Below are 20,753 nucleotides of genomic sequence, written 5' to 3'. Positions count from 1 at the left end.
ATGCAACTGAAAGTACGGTTCAACAACAGGGGCACCATAAATAAACGACGACCATTGCATGATTCAAACATGTAACGAGTCATTCTTACTTATAGGTGAAATAATCCAACGCGTGCATAAATTGCTTACAAAATGAAAGATGATGAACAAGAATCCATCTGTGATTTGTTTGCAATTAGAAACGACTCGATTCTTATACGTAAGAAACCAATTATAAGTAACGTGAGAAAATACCCAAAATAATAAAAAATCAAGAAAACAACCAAACCCGTGAAACAAAACCATGTAAGAAAACAGTCCCAATAATACTCATCAAATTAATAGACTAGCGAGTAGTGCACTCTCAGATTAGATCTCAACTAATGTACAAAAAAAAAAACCAGAGACAGAAAGACAGATGCTTCACAGTTCACACCACCCAAAAGGAATCAAAAGTCCATCTGCTTTTCCCCACAGCTGCTTTTTTCCCAAATAGTACAATAATTTAATTACTTAGAACTTTAGGAGGGCAATGGAGATGCAAAAATACAAAGAACTTAGCAAGGATGTCCCCTAAGATGTTCATATTTGCACATCCTACCCCACCTCCTCCTCACGCCCACTAAATTTCTTATCAGGCCCACCAAAGCATCAAGCCTGAGAAGAATAGGGTTAGGAGAGAAGAAAACAAGCTAGTAGTGTCAATAGGTCTAATCACACCGCTGTCGTCCGTGTTGATGCCAGCTCCCGATGGCCCTACTCCCGTGCCAATGCCTCCTAGTACTCCAGGAGTTGCTGTGTATGGGGTGGTGCCCGTAGGTGTTGTACCAGTTGTAGGGGTTGTGCCGGTGGTAGGGGTTGTGCCGGTGGTCGGGGTTGTTCCGGTGGTTGGTGTAGTTCCGGTGATTGGGGTAGTTCCGGTGGTTGGGGTTGTGCCAGTTCCAGTGGTTCCAGTGGATGGTGTTGTCGGAGTTGTGCCTGAGGAGCTGAAGGACAAAGCAAAGCAATACTTAACACACCAAACACAGCAATTAGAAATGCCAGAATCGATGCTGCATGCACACGATCATGTGAAGCATACAGAATGGGAGAATACAAAATAAAACTCATGGAAACAAGTAATAATTTTACACGAAAATTTACGATGCCGTATGGTTATGCAGTGCCTGAACAAAGACCGTGCAGCATAATGCTCATCGGAGATCCTACAAAGCACTCTTTGGCATAGATAATCTCCATCATATGAAATGGAATGTAAAGGAACAAGCATGATATTGCAAAAGCAGTCAACCTTACAGAGATGCTGGTAAAGCAAGCTTTGATCTTCGTCCAGAAACTAGTTCACAGATATGAATAACTATTCAAAGTTGCATCCAATGACGAAGACAGTGAACATTTTATGCCATGCTGCACTGTCACGACCCAAGAAAACATAATATTTCTTCGGATCATATTTAGGCATGTACAATCGTATAAGCTGATTTAAACTTATGCCTGATCAACAAAACTGAGCTGACTGACACACCTAGAAGCATGTGGGTTCGACATCACTGAGTCCCTATTTTCATTTTTATGAAGAAAACTATGACTCACTTGAGATTTTCACATAAACATACGCCGTTTCAGCAAAATGTGATCCTCCATTGGAGATCAGTCACTTACTGCGGATTCAAAGGCTATTCATTTCCTATTCCATTGAAGTACTTTGTTTAGGAGAGATTTTTCAGTATGCCAAGAACACAACCCCAATACACCAAGTATTACAATACAAGTAGTTGAATACTTACGAATAACTTTCTCTCCACTTGTATTATAACACTTGGTGTACCATGCTGTGTTTTCGGCCCATTGAAATATTTCTCCTAAACATTGTTGAGAGGGGATAATTATTAATTAATCACTAATATAAATATGATAGGCCCCATCTGCATACTGAGTCCAAATCCACTAATCTATGAGAGGAGGGAAGCACAGCACTACTTTTAAACAAAAGCAGTTAAAGTACATTAGCATCAAAGGCCTTTCCGGAAAGCTTTTGAATTAAAAAATTACCTTAAGTACTAATTCAAAATGTTAGAAATATTTTACTGTTGAATGAGATGCATCAAGTGTAGACCATCATAAACCTGGGAAAAAATTTAAAGCAAAAGGAGAGAAATAAGGAACAATAATACATGCGCCATCCGGAAGCCCACCAATAATACAATGTCATGTGAGAAAGTTAAAACACACGACATTATATTTCTCTTGACGTCCCAGATGGCCATGCAAGTGTCACGGATAAGATTCATAAAACTCGTGCACAATTGTTCCTCATTTATTTTCTAAAAAAAAATAAAACACATGATTTGCTTAATAGGCAAATTTAAACCATGGTGGAGTGGGGATTAAAAAGGCACGGCCGTCGAGAATACAAAACTTCAAAAAAGAAGGCTCAAATCTCCAAAAGACTGAGCATCCCAAAGCATATATGAGGACAAAAGCTCTTTTACCACAGGTGTGTGGCCACTACTTTTGATTTTTTTTGACTCTGTGTGGCCACAGATGTACTGCATAACGTGAAAAATGCAGTGTACGGCGCCTGAAGCCAAAAAGGTAACTTCTTTGTTGGCAATGGGCAAGATGGTAATTCTGTGACAACTTTTTTAACCCTTTTTACTGTTATTTTCAACAAGATTAAACCTTTTCCGCCCCTTGGGCAGTAAATAAAAAGCATTGGATACCCAATTATTTGGGAAAATTTACTGAGCTCCACTACCAAAAAATGGGCAATGAGTCATGAATCATGATGCAAATTACAATACTAGTCAAACCATAAAAAGAGCTCAATTAGATTGAACAAAGCAAAAAGAAAAAGGAGGGTGTTGGATAATAATTATAAGGTACATTGAAAGGAAAATGATCTCCGCACGTCGTTATTCTTCTTATGCACACACTTATTTCTATTTACGCCTATGAATGAAAAAATGCGTGAAGAAGAAGAGAAGAAAAAATGCGTGAAGAAATCATTTTTATGTTGAATGTATTAAAATAAAAATAGTGATTAGTTCAAAAAAGTATCTTTTTTTCAATGATAAAGGCATAGGCAATGATGCCTATTGGCCCTCTTCCAACATGCAACGGTGACAAATGTAAAACAAGAAAGCAGAAATTTTCAAGTTGACAGGAATTCGATCCGGTACCACTAAATGTGATAATATAAGTAGTTAAAAAAATATTTGTAAAAAAACACTAGATGTATGAGACAGTGTTCACATACTAAAAAATTTCTCCTTCGGTTAATGAAATGTAACAAGACAGCAGATAACCAAGTTGTTTACAGTCAAATGACCAAGAGGAGTTGTCCCTGTCATATTTTGTCTTTTAATAAAAGTGCTTTTTCCTACCGTTGGACTTATGTTTCATAATCAAGTGTTTCTGCCCTCCCCTAAAATTTGAAATCCAGAAAGTACTGTGGAGTGTGGAGTGTGGAGTGTCAGGCATCAAATTGAAGACATTCAAAAGATTAAAGCAGTACTAAATACTAATTAACAAAAATAAATAGACAAAAATAAAATAAAACCTTGAAAAACAGAAACTAAAAAAAATTGGTGCAAATTAACCATACCTGGCACTGGCAGGGTAAGTACAACCATTTGAGCCTGTAAAAACACCATGAAATTAAAAAAAGTTACCGCCTTTAAACTTTAGTCTTTAATCTAATTAATTTATTCCCAAAAAAATCAATCAAAAAGCTAATAAAATTAAGAAATTTTTAACAAAAAAAATCCACGATACTGTTTATTTTAACGAAAAACCATATTTTTACGTTAAAAAATCAATCCTGATACTATTCGATTCATCCTTTATTTTATCATTATCATTAAAACTCAAAATTTTCAAATTTTTTCCATTAATTTCCCTTAAAATTAAACCCCAAAAGAGAAGGATTTGAGGACTTACTGGGATCGGAGGTAGTAGGGGTTGCAGCGCCAGAAAAGTCACAAGTACCGGTGGATTGGCCCTTCTTCTGGAAAAAGCTGTTGACGGCGTAGCTGCAGTGAGCTTTGACAGTGTTGGGGTTGTAGCAAACTCCATTGGGTTTGATGGGGTTGCAATCTGCCCCGGCTCCACAGGCATAGTCCAGTGCCTTCTGCAGGGCTGCAGGGTCTCCATCTTTGCAAACACACCAGTTTGCTCCTACATAAACATATTTCCCACAAATAAATAAATAAATCAGACTCTCAAAATATTAAAAGGGGTGAGTTTATACATGGTAGGAAGAGCAAAGACCATATCTTTTTTTCTTTTTATTTGAAACCCCAAAAATGCAAACTTCAAAAGAAATATGAAATCTTTTCACATAAATACAAGTTAGAAATTAGAAACAAACAAGGAAAAATGAACACATTGCTAGTAAGGAAAAATGGCATTTTTTAAAACCAAAATAGGATATTGGCTTCATTAGATAAGTAAGATATAGGAAATATGGTAGAGAAAAAATACCCAATTCTCCAAAAAAAATATATATGGAAAATACATAAATGTGTTCTTACTTGATTGGCCAGCCATGGCTAAGAGAAGCAGAGCTGCAAAAGCAAGGGCAACCATGGTTGAAGGGAAAGAGAGAGAGAGAGAGTAGCGTGTGGTAAGTTAACAGTGGAGCTCAAAGAAATCTAGCTACTGCTGAAGTTAGATAGAGAAAGGGAGAGAGAGAGAGAGAGAGAGAGAGAGAGAGAGAAGGAGAAGTGGGATGAGGGTGTGTGAGAGAGAAAGGGAACCTGGGTATTTCTCTAGAAACTCAAAAACTCAAAAACCAAAAAATAAAAAAGGAAACAACTTGGTGATGTTGACGGTGCGGTGATAGTCGCGGTGTGTGTTGTCGGCTTGCGGGTGCCTTTTATTTTTGAGAGTTTTAAGAAACATTTTTTATACAGGTAATTTTTAATGAAAATGACATTTTAAGTTATTCTTAATACTATTCATTTACAATATATTTTTATCCTTTTGATTAAAGTTCAAAATTTTCGAACTCTTTTCATTAGTTTTTCTTTTCTTTTTTCTCTGTCTCGCTATGTGTATAGTTTTTAACGGGTTTTTAATTAAATGAATTTAAAGGATATATATGCACATGGTTTTGATGTACTAATTCTAAGGCCATCTCTAACCCGAGGGCTGGCCAAATAGTTCGTTTTAACCCTCTAATCCTTCAAGATATTAATATTTTAATAAACAGTACATGGTTATATTTGCCTATGTCTCCAACCGAGGGCCAAATGACCATATGGCTCATTTTAGCCCTATCACAAAAAATCATCTCCAACTGATGGTCAAATGACCATAAAGCCAAACATAATTTATTATTTAAAAACTACAAATTAAATTTAAAAACGACAAATTAAATTTAAAAACAACATTAACTTAAATTTAAATAATACAACAACGTAAATTTAATATTTATAATCAACATCATCTTTATTATCCGTCATTGTAAGAGTATAGTCAGAGATAAACAACTGTCGCCGAGTCATAATTTCTTATGTTTTTTCTATCAAAATAGGTCTTACTTATTGGAGTGTAATTTGAAGTGCTCCTTTCCATATTTTTATCATCCATCTATTATTGTATTTGCTTGGCCCGTTCTTCATAGAACTTTAAGTATTTTTTGGATACACGAGTCCAAACACCGTCATTTGTTTGACAATTCCCCCTCACACTATCTTCCGACACCCATCTATAAGCCTTGCAAATAACTTATTCTTCTTTTCGGCTCCAAACCCTACCTTTCATTGTAGACGAGGCCATTTGAAAATTATTGAAAAAATTGAAAGATAGATTTTTGAAAGAGGAAAGAAAATATAAGAATTGAAATGGTGTAGGAATGGTGAAAATTTTGCGATGAATGGTGAATGAATGGTTTAGGTATTTATAGGAAAAAAATTAGAATTTTTAAGAATAAAAAAAAAAATTGAATCCAACGGTAATTGAAGTCAGCTAGCCGTTGGATTCAAATTTTTCTTTAAGCAATCATGTCAGATATAACGGACATGAATATATTTATATTAATTATACTCTTGTCAGTTATATCTGACATGATTGCTCTGATTTTCTGGCCAGCCCTTTGGCCCTTTTAGATTCTGTGGGGCTCACAAGCCCTCAGTTAGAGACGGTTTCGGGCTATTTTCAGCCATCTGGCTATCTGGACTCTTCGGTTGGAGATGGCTTAATGGGTTACCCAGGACTCGAACCCGGAACTAGTCGGATGGAGTAAATAATTTCCTTGATTTTCAAATTTTAAATTAGGTAAAAAAATCCCGACTGCTGCTGGGCAGTTTTTGGATATCAAACAGACTTCCCCATAAGGTAATTTTAACATGGCAGATTACGATTTCATGTTCTTTTTAACTCCCCAATAGGGGTTCTTTTCACCCTTCCCTCACGGTATTACTTCACTATCGGTCACCCATAAGTATTTAGCCTTGTAAGGTGATCCTTGCTGATTCACATGGGATTCCACGTGTCCCATGCTAAGACCCAACCCAGCAGCTGCCGAGTGGGCGGGGGATAAGCTTGTAATTTCTTATTTTTAGTTATGCTTTTCTAAACTCTATTTTAATGGTAAATTACACCTTACCACTTCAGGTTTGAGGTCTATTGCAATCTCATACAACATCTTCAAAACATTTCACTTTCATACCTCAAGTACTATTTTATTTCAATATAATATATCTATTACATTTTTCATCCATTTGATCCGTTAAGAGCTAACGTGGCTACCAAAATTATGCCACGTGACAAAAAAAAATACATTTAAAATATTATAATAATTTACCCTGTTAAAAAAGTAATAATAATCATCTTCTTCCCTGATCCCTTCCCTTTCCCTGCAACCCAATCCCACAAGTCCCACCAACCCTCAAATCCTCCTTCCCAAAAATCATTCCCTTCACCATTTTCATCCCCACCCCCAATCCCAACACCACCGAACTGCTCACCTCCCACTTCATCTGCCCTTCCTCCCCCACCCTCATCACAGCCTCATTCATCCACCTGCCATCGACACCCCCGCCCTCGCAAGTTCCAATCTTTAAGGTCCCAAGTCGTTGTTCCAGCAGTCGGTTTGACCGTTAATCCAGCCTCCCACTTCATCAACAACGCAGACGGTGGTAGTGGTGCTTTTTTTTTTTTTTTTGGGTTTGGGGTTTGAGAAAGAGAATGAGTGATGATTCCTTTTAGTGGTTTCTAAGAATCAAAAACCCATTTCAAGTATTTCGAAGTTTTCGGTTTTATAGATCATCTCCTTTTATTTCAATTTATGGAATTCAACATGAAGTGAATGATGATTCCTTTTGGTGTAGTTTTTCTTCTTCTTTTTCTTTTGGGTCAAGTTTTTTAGTGAGAATTAGGTGTTAATTCTGGTAGAAAATGTGGATATGTGGTTGGATGTTGATTCATACACATTAATATACTCTGCTCCTCCTTAATCTTATCGGCTTTTTTCGGATAATTTTGATTTGTTTATCTCTGCCAATTGCCATGGATTGTTAGGGTTTGTCTGATTTTGGGGGTTTGGGGTTCGAGAGAGAGAGAGAGAGAGTGAGGAGAGTGGACGAGGGTCAGGGGAATGGGTTTCTGGGTTTTAACTCTTTTTTTTTAATGGGTTTTTGGATTTGGATTTGCTAGGTTTTGTTTCAAAGCATGGCACGTGGAATTATAGGGATTTGCAATGTTTGATCCATGGCGAGGAAGGGATGAAGGGTGTAGGGAGGGAGGAAGATGCGTGGAGAGGGAGGGATGAAAAGTGCAGGGAGGGAGGGAGGCAGGGGATGAAGGTTACGGGTTTTTGGGTTTTCAAATATATATATATTTTTCAATAAGGTAATAAATAAATAAAATTGGCACGTGGCATAAATTTGGCAGTCACGTCAGCTTTTAACGAATCAATGGATGAAAAATGTAACGGATGTATTATATTGAAATAAAATAGTACTTGAGGTATGAAAGTGAAATGTTTTGAAGATGTTGTATGAGATTGCAATAGATCTCAAATCTGAGGTGGTAAAATGTAACTTACCCCTATTTTAATTATAATATTTTCATTGTAACTCAAAAGTAGTTAGTTTATTCTTTAAAATTCAAAATCCGTTGCATTTTGCCCCCTCAGACACAATTTGATTCACGACATATTACCTTAGATATGTTAGTTTCTTATGTGTGGGTTTGATTTAGGTGAGCCAAGCAAATCAATTTCCTTTCTAATTTTTTTTCATCTCTTCAATTTCTTTTAGGGAAGTGTTATTGGCACTCCAAAAATCTCATTCTACACTCCTCACTAGTGTAATTTTTCTTTCATATTATAGAAAATTTGGAGTGTAGAATGAGATTTTTAGAGTGCTAATAACAATTCCCTTTTTTTAAACTTAATATTATCTGATTATTGAATGTTTACGCATAATCAAATTTATTGCACATGTCGTACATTCTTATTGAATGTTGGCTCACATATATAATGTTGGCTCAAATTTAGTGCTAATAACATTCTTATATGTTACTGTGTCGTTCTATCCGATGCAAAACTATATGTACTTGTGACGAAGTGCTTAACTAAGTTTACCTCTTGTCAAAATACAAACAGCATTCATTCCTTGGTCATCAACTTATACATCATCTTTTTGTAAAGTAGTAACGTGGTGTGGACGTCACATTCATGTGTCACTGCAAATTTTTCAGCGTACCCGGTACAGTGGAGTTTCTCCTCCTTAAATTCTCACTCACAATCACCCGTCAGAAAAAACTCAACGATTCGATCAACCGAAAGAAATACCATTTCAAATTCTTGAAACGCAATTGTGTATTTACCCGCCATTGTTGCAGAAAAGCTTCAGCTTCCTCCTCATAAGGTACGTCCAAGATTTCTCTTGCTTCTCTCTCTCTCTGAATCTTTGAGTTTTTAGAGTTGATTTCCATATGGGTTTTGAACGAATTAATTGAAGTAGTAAAGTCTCTGTCGTTTTTCAATCTCGGAAAAAGAATTGAAGAAGTTCAAGAATTTCGTAAATTGGGAAGACATGATCAATGATTGCATGTTTTATTTATACGCTCTGTTTTCGCCTTTCGATATTTGTTGAATCAAATTGAAAGGAACCCCGGTGAACAAGTTTTAATTTTTATTTGAATTGCGTGTTGCCAAGATGGAAAATTGAAGAAGTTCATGAGTTTCGTAAATTGGGAAAGGTTTGATCAAGGGTTCTTTGTGTTCTTGGGTTGAATTGAAAAGAACCCAGATAAAATATTTTTATTTCTAGTTGAAATTAAAGAAACCCAGATGGAGAGTTTTAATTTTTATTTGAATTGCAAAATTCTAAGTTTTGTTTAAACTGAAGGAACTTATACATAATTTTTGAATTTTTACTGTATTTTTTTATCCGAAAAATTTAACTTTCCTCCTCCAAACTCATTTTTTCGTCCGTTTTTATATTTTTTAGATCCCTAAAGGAAGTATTATTGACACTCCAAATATCTCATTATACACTCCTCACAAGTGTATCTTTCTTTTCTAATAGAAAGTTTGAAGTGTAGAATGAGATTTTTAGAATGCTAATAATAATTTATATCCCTAATATACCCCATCTAGGCCAGTATGGAAAGTTCTTGTAATTTTGTTTTAATTGATCACGTGCATTGAATTTGGCAAGGTCTTGTAGCCACGAAATATGGTTCTAGATGGAGGAATTAATTTGGAAATTTTTAAAATTTTGACAATAAATTTCAATTTGAATATGCCTAATTTAGTGTTTATTTTCAACAATATCTATTGTTTAATTTTATGAAAATAATTTATCTACTATGAAAATTAATTTTATGAAAACAATATCATTGTTTAATTTTATACCTACAGTATAATTACATGAAAATAGTTTACCTACTGTGAAAATTATTATTTTTTAAAACAATATCTACTGTTTAATTTCATGAAAATAATTTACCTACTGTATAATTACATGAAAAATTTTACCTACTATGAAAATTAATTTTTTGAAAACAGTATGTTTAATTTTATGAAAATAATTTACCTACTGTATGATTACATGAAAATTAATGTGCCTACTTTTTAAATTTGTAACAAAATTAATTTACCTACTTATTTTAATGGTATTAGTATACATAAATGTAGAATATATGTCCGTATATATTTGATCTTATTAGGCTTTGGATTGGAGGAGGTCACACAAAATTAAAAATATATTAAACAAATTAAATAAACACAAATTCATGGACATCTTTTATCCAACATGACATCATATTTAAAATTTGTGTTTTATTTAGAAGTTATAATATATGTGGATTTTTGTCTAGTGTTTAAATCTAAAGAACCCTTTTTTAGAAGTTGCGTTTTATTTAGAAGTTGCAAGGACTTAAATCTAAAGAACCCTTTTTTTAATTATCTCACCCATGTTGTTTGCAGTGCTTGTTAGGTATCATAAATTGGTGAAGGAAAATGAACCCTGGTAAGCTTACGCACAAGACCAATGAGACTATTGCTGGAGCTCATGTCCTGGCCATGGATGCTGGCCATGCGCAGTTCACGCCACTCCATCTTGCAACCACATTGGTATCTGATCCCAGTGGCACTTTCAGCCAAGCCATTGCCAATGCCGGTGGCAGTGTAGACGCTGCGAAGTCTGTGGAGAGGGTGTTCAACCAGGCCCTGAAGAAGCTCCCATCTCAGTCACCTCCGCCGGATGAAGTCCTAGCCAGTTCATCTCTCATCAAAGTGATTAGGAGAGCGCAGTCAGCGCAGAAGACAAGAGGGGACACACACTTGGCCGTTGATCAGTTGATTCTTGGTCTTCTTGAGGATTCTAAGATTGGTGACTTATTGAAGGAAGCCGGCATTGCCACGGCCAGAATGAAATCTGAAGTCGAAAAGCTTCGCGGGAAGAAGGTGGAGAGTGCTTCTGGGGATACTACATTTCAGGCATTGAAGACTTACGGACGGGACCTTGTTGAGCAGGCTGGAAAACTTGACCCGGTTATTGGCCGTGACGAGGAAATAAGGAGAGTGGTGAGGATTCTTTCGAGGAGGACTAAGAACAACCCCGTTCTAATTGGAGAGCCGGGAGTTGGGAAGACTGCTGTGGTTGAAGGGCTGGCTCAGAGGATAGTTGGTGGGGATGCCCCTAGTAATCTGGCTGATGTAAGGCTCATTGCATTGGATATGGGGGCCAAGTATCGAGGGGAGTTTGAGGAGCGGTTAAAGGTGGTTGTGAAGGAAGTGGAAGAGGCTGAGGGGAAGGTGATTCTGTTTATTGATGAAATTCACCTTGTTCTTGGCGCTGGAAGGACGGAGGGATCCATGGATGCAGCCAACCTGTTCAAGCCAATGCTCGCACGGGGGCAACTTCAGTACATTGGCGCAACAACTCTTGAGGAGTACAGAAAATGTGTAGAGAAGGATGCTGCATTTGAGAGAAGGTTCCAGCAGGTTTATGTGGCGGAGCCTAGTGTTCCGGATACAATTAGCATCCTTCGAGGTTTGAAAGAGAGGTATGAGGGTCACCACTGTGTCCGGATTCTGGACAGAACTCTTGTTGTTGCTGCACAGCTTTCGAGTCGTTACATCACAGGTATAAATTAGAAATAGCTAACAATTGTGGTCTCTTTTCTATGTTTAGGGATTTGTAAGCTTTCAATTTTGAAATTAACCTTCTGTATAAAATTACTTGGTATTGAAGTTATCCTCTTTGCTTTTGTTTTGTAGGGCGACATCTCCCTGACAAGGCGATTGATCTAGTTGACGAAGCTTGTGCGAATGTGAGAATCCAACTTGACAGCCAACCTGAAGAAATCAATAACCTTGAAAGGAAGAGGATGCCGCTGGAAGTTGAGCTTCATGCACTTGAGAAAGAAAAGGACAAGGCTAGCAAAGCTCGTCTTGTCGAGGTGATTACTTGATCCATAACTTATTAGAGAATATTTGTCTGATGAAGTCTTTCTTTGTTCTTATGTTCGTTGTTCCTGCCATTTTATTCACAGGTGCGAAAAGAGCTTGATGAACTGAGAGACAAGCTTCAGCCACTGGTGATGAAGTATAGAAAGGAGAAGAAAAGGGTTGATGAGCTTCGAAAGCTTAAGCAGAAGCGTGAAGAGCTCTTGGTAGCTTTAGCAGAGGCCGAAAGAAGATATGATTTGGCTAGGGCTGCTGACTTGAGTTGTGGCCCTATTCAGGAAGTGGAAACCACCATCGCAAAACTTGAAGGTAGTACTGCCGAAAACTTGATTTTGACAGAGACGGTTGGACCAGAACAAATTGCAGAGGTGGTAAGCCGTTGGACCGGCATACCTGTCACACGGCTTGGCCAGAATGACAAAGAAAGGTTAATTGGACTTGCGGAAAGGTTGCATAAGAGAGTAGTGGGGCAAGACCAGGCAGTTGATGCTGTCGCCGAGGCGGTTTTAATGTCAAGAGCAGGGCTAGGAAGGCCACAACAACCTACTGGTTCATTCCTCTTCTTGGGCCCAACTGGTGTCGGTAAAACCGAGCTTGCGAAGGCGCTTGCTGAACAACTTTTTGATGACGAGAATCTGATTGTCAGAATTGACATGTCCGAGTATATGGAACAACATTCTGTCTCGCGCTTAATTGACGCTCCCCCTGGGTAATTGCATTTATAGTTTTCTTCGCTCGAGCATGTTTGTCAGCTCAGCTGCAGCATTATGAATGAATTCTGACTCATTCATATTTTACAGGTATATTGGTCACAATGAAGGCGGGCAACTCACGGAGGCCGTGAGGCGGAGGCCTTACAGTGTTGTATTGTTTGATGAAATGGAGAAGGCTCACACCGCCGTTTTCAACACACTCCTGCAAGTCTTGGATGATGGAAGACTAACCGATGGACAAGGCCGTACAGTTGATTTCAGAAACACAGTGATCATCATGACTTCAAACTTGGGAGCAGAACATCTCCTCTCTGGTTTGATGGGCAAGTGTTCGATGCAGGTTGCTCGCGATGAAGTTATGCAAGAGGTATCATCTTTGGTTACCCCAAATTTGAATTATGATTGCGTATCGCTTCATTCTTTCAATACTTAACTAGTTTGATTCTTGAATAGGTGAGAAGGCACTTGAGGCCTGAGCTGCTGAACCGTCTCGATGAGATTGTTGTATTTGACCCTCTCTCTCGCGATCAACTGAGGAAGCTTGCCAGATTGCAAATGAAAGATGTTGCAGCCCGACTGGCCGAGAGGGGCATTGCTATGGCACTCACCGATGCAGCGTTGGATAACATTCTGGAAGAGAGTTATGATCCCGTGAGTATCGGTTTTACGAATCCAAAAATCTTTTCTCTGCATACTCCTGTGCGATATGAAACACTAAACGAGTACTCTTTTCGTTTTCAGGTTTACGGTACCAGACCTATTAGGAGATGGCTGGAGAAGAAGGTGGTGAAGGAGTTGTCGCGGATGCTGGTGCGAGAAGAAATAGATGAAAACTCGACCGTGTTCATAGATGCAGCGCCAACCGGAAGCGGGCTGGTGTATAGGGTTGAGAAGAACGGAGGGCTTGTGGATGCGGCGATGGGGCAGAAGTCGGATGTGATGCCGATCAGGCTGTGAAGAAGATGAAGATTGAGGAAATGGATGAAGATCTTGACATGGATGAGTAAAATAGGTTGTCAACTTGTAAGGAAACTCTTCTGTTTTCTGCAGCGTGTCTGTAATGACGTTCCAACTGTTTTAACTGTGTTTTTTGAGTCTTATTTCTCTTGTACTGGGTTGCTTTGTATAATTAAAAGTCCTTTGTAATATGCTTCGGTGTATCTTATTGTGTATCTTGATTAAAGATCTAACGGCTAAAATCTCGCTTATAACTGCTAAAATTTCAGTTGCAACGGTTAAAATCTGTGTGTGATTTTATGAAAATTATACAGCTCCAAAAATACTCCGCCCTTAAATTTGATAAAAATTGTGTTGCTCTCTTACTAAGATTGAGACCTCAATATAATGGAGGTTAGCTGCTCTTTACGCAACCAAGTTCATCAAAAGTATCGCCAATATCAACAAATACCTTATGATCCATTAACGATACATCATCTTATAAATTTAAGTACGTACATTCGTATGTATACTTAATAAAATTAAAACAAATGAATTTTGTTTTGAAGAGCAACGGCAGAGTGACTTGATTCATAAGAACCAAACAATACAAGAGAGAAGAACTGAACAATACCCGATGATGCCGTATTAGGTACATATTCTCCAGTGATCAAATCTAATGCAAAGACGATAAGAGACATCAAATTTGGTACTCAATGTCCACACAAAGCCGTCGCTCAAACAAGCGAGGTCACAACAACCATTGCTAAAACAAGAAGGCCGCAACAAGTTGTCCAAGCAACCACAAAACAATAAAACTATTTAATCCAAGAATAGAACCACAAATCAGCTCGTCTTCCTATCAAGGGCAACACCACTGCTAGACAATATGTTGCCCGCATCGAAAAGACGCCACAGGCGTGGCCTAGTAAGGCGGCTCAGCCGCGGGTAAGTCGAGGAGCGCACAACCATCATGGAAAACGAGTTGTAGGAAGTGAATCCGACCCACTCCAACGATAAATATTGCCCACAACCACGAATCAAGGCCAAATTCGAAGCCCTGCCCAAATGAATTTTGTTTCCATCCACTTGATTCAGCATTAAGGTTGAAGGCATCCAAATATAGTTGCATTGGGACTTCCTAGTTGAAGTCAAGTTCCATTTCTACGTGTTCAGGCTGTAACCACACTACAAAAGTAATCATGCACACACGCGCGCACACACATATATATATGTATGTATATATATGTGTATGTAGCTTTCTGAATCTTTTGTCCTAAGTCTGTACTGAGGCCCATATTTGGATGCCTCCACCTCCTCCTCACGTCCACTAAATTCCTTTTCAGTCCCACAAAAGCATCAAGCCTGAGAAGAATAGGGTTAGGAGAGAAGAAAACAAGCTAGTAGTGTCAACAGGTCTAATCACACCGCTGTCGTCCGTGGTGATGCCAGCTCCGGATGGCCCTACTCCCGTGCCAATGCCTCCTAGTACTCCAGGAGTTGACGTGTATGGGGTGGTGCCTGTAGGTGTTGTGCCAGTTGTGGGTGTTGTGCTGGTGGTCGGTGTTTTACCAGTGGTCGGGGTTGTTCCGGTGGTTGGGGTAGTTCCGGTGCTTGGGGTTGTGCCGGTTCCAGTAGATGGTGTTGTCGGAGTTGTGCCTGAGGAGCTGAAGGAGAAAGTAAAGCAATATTTAACAGACCAAACACAACAAATAGAAATGCCAACATCGAAGCTGCACGCACATGATCATGTGAAGCATACAGAATGAGAGAATATGAAATAAAACTCACGGAAGATAAACATGTAACAATTTTACATGAAAATTTACGATGCCATATGCTTATGCAGTGCCTGAACAGAGACCGCGCAGCATAAAGCTCATCGGAGATCCTACAAACCACTCTTCGGGATGGATAATCTCCATCATATGAAATGGGGTGTAAAGGAACATGCATGATATTGCAAAAGCAGTCAACCTTAAGAGAGATGCCGGTAAAGCAAGCTTTGATCTTCATCCAGAAACTCGTTCACAGATATGAATTACTATTCAAAGTTGCATCCGATGACGAAGATAATGAACATTTTATGCCATGCTGCACTGTCACGACCCAAGAAAACATAATATTTTTTCGGATCATATTTAGGCATGTGCGACCCAAGTGGTATGTTGCTTCGACGTCACTGAGTCCCTATGTTCATTTTTATGAAGAAAACTATGACTCACTTGAGATTTTCACATAAACATACGCCGTTTCAGCAAAATGTGATTCTCCATTGAAGATCAGTCACTTACTGCGGATTCAAAGGCTATTGATTTCCTATTCCATTAAGTACTTTGTTTAGGAGAGATTTTTCAATATGCCAAGAACACAGCCCCAACACACAGTATTACAATACAAGTGGTTGGATACTTACGAAAAAAAATAACTTTCCCTCCACTTGTGTTATGACACTTGGTGTACCATACTGTTTTCCCGGCCCATTGAAATATTTCTCCTAAACATTGTTTGAGAGGGGAAAATTATTAATTAATCACTAATATTAAATACGGTACGCCCCATCTGCATACTGCGTCCAAATCCACTAATGTATGAGAGGAGGGAGCTCAGCACTACTTTTAAACAAAAGTAGTTAAAGTACATTAGCATCAAAGGTATTTCCGGAAAGCTTTTGAATTAAAAAAAATTATCGGAAGTACTAATTAAAAATGTTTGAATTATTTTACAGTTGAATGAGATGCATCAAATGTAGACAATCATAAACGTGGGAAAATTTAAAGCAAAAGGAGAGAGACAAGGAACAATAATACATGCGCCATCCGCAATGCCACCAATAACACAATGCCACGTGAGAAAGTTAAAACATACGGCATTGTATTTCTATTGGCGTTCCAAACGGCCATGCAAGTGTCACGGATAAGATTCATAAACTCATGCACAATTGTTTCTAATTTCTTTTCTAGAAAAAATAAAACACAGGATATTGCATTATTAGTCCGAGACGCCGCATCCTTAAGCTCAGGCAAATTTAAACCATGGTGGAGCGGGATTAAAAAGGCACGGCCGTCGAGAATACAAAACTTGAAAAAAGCAGGCTCAAATCTCCAAAACACTGAGCATCCCAAAAAAGCATATACGAGGACAAAAGCTCTTTTACCACAGATGTTTGTGGCCACAACTTTTGAATTTTGACTCTGGTCACAGACCATGTATTGCATAATGTGAAAAATGCAGTGCACGGCGCCTGAAGCCAAAAAGGCAATGTCTTTGTTTGCCATGGGCAAGATGGTAATTCAGCACCAACTTTTTTTTTACCCTTTTTAATGTTATTTTTTATTTTCAACAAGATTAAAAAAAAAAGCATTGGATACCCAATTATTTGGGAAATTTTACTGAGCTCCAGTACCAAAAAATGGGCAATGAGTCATGAATCATGGTGCAACTTACAATCCTAGTCAAACCGTAAAACGAGCTCAATTAGACTGAACAAAGCAAAAAGAAAAAGGAGGGTGTTGGTTTATAATTATGGAGTATAATGAAAGGGAAATGATTTTCGCACGTCCACATCATTATTCTTCCTATGCACTCTTCTATCCATTTTAAGCCTTCGAATGAATAAAGCAAACGAAAATAAAAGCAAACGAAACATCAAGAGAGAACAAAGAAGGAAAAAAGAGCGAGGAAATCATTTTTATGTTGAGTATATTAAAATAAAAACAGTTATTAGTTCAAATAAGCATCTTTTTCAACGATAATGAGACAATGGTGCCCAAAGGCCCTACTTCAACAAGTAAAAGGTGTCAAATGTATAAGAAGAAAGCTCTTCAGTTAGAGAATTTTTTTCAATTTACTGGAAATACCATTCGGTACACTAAGTGTCATAATATGAGTGATTGAATTTTTTTTTTTTTAATATTCAACCAATTATATTATGACACTAGATTAAGAAACCGTGTCCCGACACAAAAAAATTTCTCCTTCGGTTAATGGAATGTAACTACACAGCAGAAGAAAATACTAACCTGAGTTTTTTACAGTCAAATTACTAAATGGAGTAGGGCAACTCTTTTTTTTTTTTGGTAAAAGAGTAGGGTAACTCTTTGTCCCTTCAAATGATATTTTTTGTCTTTTAATAAAAGTGCTTTTTCCTACAGTTCTACTTATGTTTTATAATTGTGTTTCTGCCCCCTAAAATTTGAAATCCAGAGTAAGTACTGTGGACTGTGGAGTGTCAGGCATCAAATTGAAGACATTCAAAAGATTCAAGCAGTAGTAATTAACAAAAAAAATGATAGACAAATAAAATAAAACCCTTCAAAAACTGAAAATAAATAAATAAATTTGGTGCAAGTTAACCATACCTGGCACTGGCAGGGTAAGTACAACCATTTGAGCCTGTACAAACACCAAGAAATTAAAAAAAGTTACCACCTTTAAACTTTAATCTTTAATCTAATTAATTTATACCCAAAAAAATCAACCAAAAAGCTAAAAAAATTAAACCCAAAAGAGAAGGATTGGGGGACTTACTAGGATCGGAGGTAGTAGGGGTTGCAGCGCCAGAAAAGTCACAAGTACCGGTGGATTGGCCCTTCTTCTGGAAAAAGCTGTTGACGGCGTAGCTGCAGTGAGCTTTGACAGTGTTGGGGTTGTAGCATACTCCGGTGGGTTTTATGGGGTTGCAATCTGCCCCGGCTCCACAGGCATAGTCCAGTGCCTTCTGCAGGGCTGCAGGGTCTCCATCTTTGCAAACACACCAGTTTGCTCCTGCACAAATACAATTCCCACAAATAAATAAATCAGACTCAAAATATGAAAAGGGTTGAGGTTATAGATGGTAGGAAGACCAAAGACCAGATCTTTTTTTCTTTTTATTTGAAACGCCAAAAATGCAAACTTTAAGAGAAATATGAAATCTTATAACATAAATACAAGTTAGAAATTAGAAACAAACGAGGAAAAATGGCATTGTTTAAAAAACTAAAATAGTTTATTGGCTTCATTAGATAAGTAAAATATAGGAAATATGGCAGAGAAAAAATACCCATTTCACCAAAAAAGATATATGCATGCATGGAAAATACGTAAATGTGTTCTTACTTGACTGGCCAGCCATGGCTAAGAGAAGCAGAGCTGCAAAAGCAAGGGCAGCCATTTTTGAAGAGAAAGAGCGTAGTGTGTGGTAAGTTAACAGTGGAGCTCGAAGCAATCTAGCTACTTCTGAAGTGAGAGAGAGAGACAAGGAGAGGTGGGATGAGGGTGTGAGAGAAAAGAGGAAACATGGGTATATCTCTAGAAACACAAAAACCAATATATAAAATATAAAAACGGAAAAAACTTGGTGATGTTGACGGTGCGGTGATAGTGGCTCTGTGTGCAGTGTCGGCTCGCGGGTGCTTTTTCTTTTAGGAAAATTAATGGGAAAATTTTAAAAATTTTAAATTTTAACTATAAGAATAAAATAAAATGTAAAAAGAATAGTATTAAGATTGACTTTTTAGTGTAAAAATGTGATTTTTTTATTAAAGTAAGCAGTTCATTTTAACGAAAAACTTCCGATACTGTTCATTTTAAACGAAAAATCATATTTTTACATTAAGAACATCTCCAACCGATGGCTGACCAGAGGACTCGTTTTAGCCCTCTAGGCCTCCAAGATTCTCAAAGATATTAATATTTTAATTAACAGTACATGACCATATTTGCCTCTGTCTCCAACCGAGGGCCAAACATAATTTATTATTTAAATTTTAAAACTACAGCAACTTAAATTCAAATTCAACAACTTAAATTTAAAAATTACAACAATAACTGACCCAAAAAACCAAAAAAATTAGAACTTAAATTTAATGAATGGTTTAGCTATTTATAGGAAAAAAATTAGAATTTTTAAGAATTTAAAAAAAAAAATTGAATACAGCTAGCCGTTGTATTCAATTTTTTTTTTTAAGCAATCCTGTCGATTATAACCGACATGAATACATTTAATTTTTAATATAAATATATTCCTATCGGTTATAACCAACAAGAATGCTATATTCTCTGGCCAGCCCTCTAACCCGCTCCGATTCCATAGGGCCCTCTCAAATTCCACAGCCCTCTGGCCTAGCCCTCGGTTGGAGATGGTTTTCGGGCTATTTTCGGCCCTCTGACCCTCTGGACTCTTCTATTGGAGTTGGCCTAAAAAGTCAATCATAGTATTATTCACTTTACTTTTTATTTTATCTTTATCTTTAAAACTCAAAATTTTCAAAAATTTCCATTAGTTTTCTTTTTATTTTTTTTCCGTTACATGAACAGTTTTTTTATACTTATTTTGAATTACATCTCTTCGACCTATTTTAATTTTTTTTATTGTAACTCAAAAATTGTTATTTTATTCTTTAAAACTTAACTTCATTTTACTCTGCCTCTTAAAATTTGATTTTAATTCTAGTTTATTTCTTGGAATTTGAAATTCATCTTTATAAAACTTAAAATTCGCAACACATTACATTAGATATATTAGTTTCTTATATGGGTTTGATTTGGGTGAGCCGGACAAATCAATTTCCTTTAGTTTTTTCATCTATTCAATTTCTTTTAAACTTACTATTATCTGATTATTGAATAATTACGGATAATCAAATTTATTGCACATGTGGCATAGTCTTATTGAATGTTGGCTCACATATATATTTTAGAATGCGATCTATAAGTTTTAAGGATAAGAGGGAGTCAACAAGTCAAAGTGATGACTTGAAGTTACAAGATAAAATGAAATTAAAATTGAGTTCTAAAAACCGTAGCTAAAACTAAACTCTTTTTACCTAAAGTAACTTATCTTTACGTTCATATGTCACCGTGTCGTAATGTTCTATATTATGGAAACGAAATTATATGTACTTGTAATGAAGTCCTTAACTATTTTTACCCCTTGTCAAAATACAAACCGCATTCATTTCTTCGTCATCAGTTTATACATCATCTTTTTGTAATGTAGTAATGTGGTGTGGACCATCTCATTCATGTGTCACGTACGTTGGCAAAAGAAAGTGAGAGGGAAGGATTAAAGGATCAATTTTTTTTTTTTTTAATATAAGCGAATTTGTACTCTAATTTTCTACTAATTTATATTAAAAAGGAGAAGAAATTGTAAACAAATTTTATTTTTATTTGTCTAGGTAATAAAATGTTCAATTCCGATCGATTCTTTT

At 37.1% G+C, this 20,753-nt stretch overlaps 3 protein-coding genes across 3 annotated transcripts; 1 reads left to right on the top strand and 2 right to left on the bottom strand.

The window, feature by feature from the left end:
- Positions 1-265: 265 nt before the first annotated feature.
- Positions 266-4,695, bottom strand: LOC137713255 (PLASMODESMATA CALLOSE-BINDING PROTEIN 3-like). The gene is made up of 4 exons (XM_068452547.1): positions 4,515-4,695; positions 3,922-4,158; positions 3,587-3,620; positions 266-965 (listed from the first exon to the last, which is right to left on the bottom strand). Exons 1-4 carry the CDS (start codon positions 4,567-4,569, stop codon positions 614-616), a joined length of 678 nt encoding a protein of 225 aa, XP_068308648.1. The 5' UTR covers positions 4,570-4,695; the 3' UTR covers positions 266-613.
- Positions 4,696-8,601: 3,906 nt separating this feature from the next.
- On the top strand, positions 8,602-13,835 carry LOC137712968 (chaperone protein ClpB1-like). The gene is made up of 7 exons (XM_068452184.1): positions 8,602-8,858; positions 10,424-11,585; positions 11,720-11,901; positions 11,995-12,617; positions 12,709-12,988; positions 13,075-13,272; positions 13,363-13,835. The coding sequence occupies exons 2-7, from the start codon at positions 10,457-10,459 to the stop codon at positions 13,576-13,578; spliced, it is 2,628 nt and encodes an 875-aa protein (XP_068308285.1). The 5' UTR covers positions 8,602-8,858; positions 10,424-10,456; the 3' UTR covers positions 13,579-13,835.
- Positions 13,836-14,035: 200 nt separating this feature from the next.
- On the bottom strand, positions 14,036-18,799 carry LOC137713672 (PLASMODESMATA CALLOSE-BINDING PROTEIN 3-like). The gene is made up of 4 exons (XM_068453003.1): positions 18,658-18,799; positions 18,088-18,324; positions 17,919-17,952; positions 14,036-15,224 (listed from the first exon to the last, which is right to left on the bottom strand). The coding sequence occupies exons 1-4, from the start codon at positions 18,710-18,712 to the stop codon at positions 14,900-14,902; spliced, it is 651 nt and encodes a 216-aa protein (XP_068309104.1). The 5' UTR covers positions 18,713-18,799; the 3' UTR covers positions 14,036-14,899.
- Positions 18,800-20,753: the final 1,954 nt, after the last annotated feature.

Source organism: Pyrus communis, chromosome 13, assembly GCF_963583255.1.
Source record: "Pyrus communis chromosome 13, drPyrComm1.1, whole genome shotgun sequence".
NCBI classification, from domain to species: Eukaryota; Viridiplantae; Streptophyta; class Magnoliopsida; order Rosales; family Rosaceae; genus Pyrus; species Pyrus communis.
The sequence above is the reverse complement of the archived record's forward strand: the minus strand, read 5'-3'. Positions and strand labels throughout refer to the sequence as shown.

What these genes read in the sequence shown, in the direction of transcription:
- LOC137713255 (XM_068452547.1), bottom strand. Translation starts at nt 4,569, where the DNA reads ATGGTTGCCCTTGCTTTTGCAGCTCTGCTTCTCTTAGCCATGGCTGGC. An exon ending in AGCCATGGCTGGCCAATCAA is followed by an intron (nt 4,159 to 4,514) that starts GTAAGAACACAT and finishes ATGTTTATGTAG; the next exon opens with GAGCAAACTGGTGTGTTTGC. An exon ending in CCCTACTACCTCCGATCCCA is followed by an intron (nt 3,621 to 3,921) that starts GTAAGTCCTCAA and finishes GTGTTTTTACAG; the next exon opens with GCTCAAATGGTTGTACTTAC.
- LOC137712968 (XM_068452184.1), top strand. Translation starts at nt 10,457, where the DNA reads ATGAACCCTGGTAAGCTTACGCACAAGACCAATGAGACTATTGCTGGA. An exon ending in GCAAAGCTCGTCTTGTCGAG is followed by an intron (nt 11,902 to 11,994) that starts GTGATTACTTGA and finishes TTTTATTCACAG; the next exon opens with GTGCGAAAAGAGCTTGATGA. An exon ending in TGGAAGAGAGTTATGATCCC is followed by an intron (nt 13,273 to 13,362) that starts GTGAGTATCGGT and finishes TTTCGTTTTCAG; the next exon opens with GTTTACGGTACCAGACCTAT.
- LOC137713672 (XM_068453003.1), bottom strand. Translation starts at nt 18,712, where the DNA reads ATGGCTGCCCTTGCTTTTGCAGCTCTGCTTCTCTTAGCCATGGCTGGC. An exon ending in CCCTACTACCTCCGATCCTA is followed by an intron (nt 17,953 to 18,087) that starts GTAAGTCCCCCA and finishes GTGTTTGTACAG; the next exon opens with GCTCAAATGGTTGTACTTAC. An exon ending in ACTTACCCTGCCAGTGCCAG is followed by an intron (nt 15,225 to 17,918) that starts GTATGGTTAACT and finishes TTTCTCCTTCAG; the next exon opens with CTCCTCAGGCACAACTCCGA.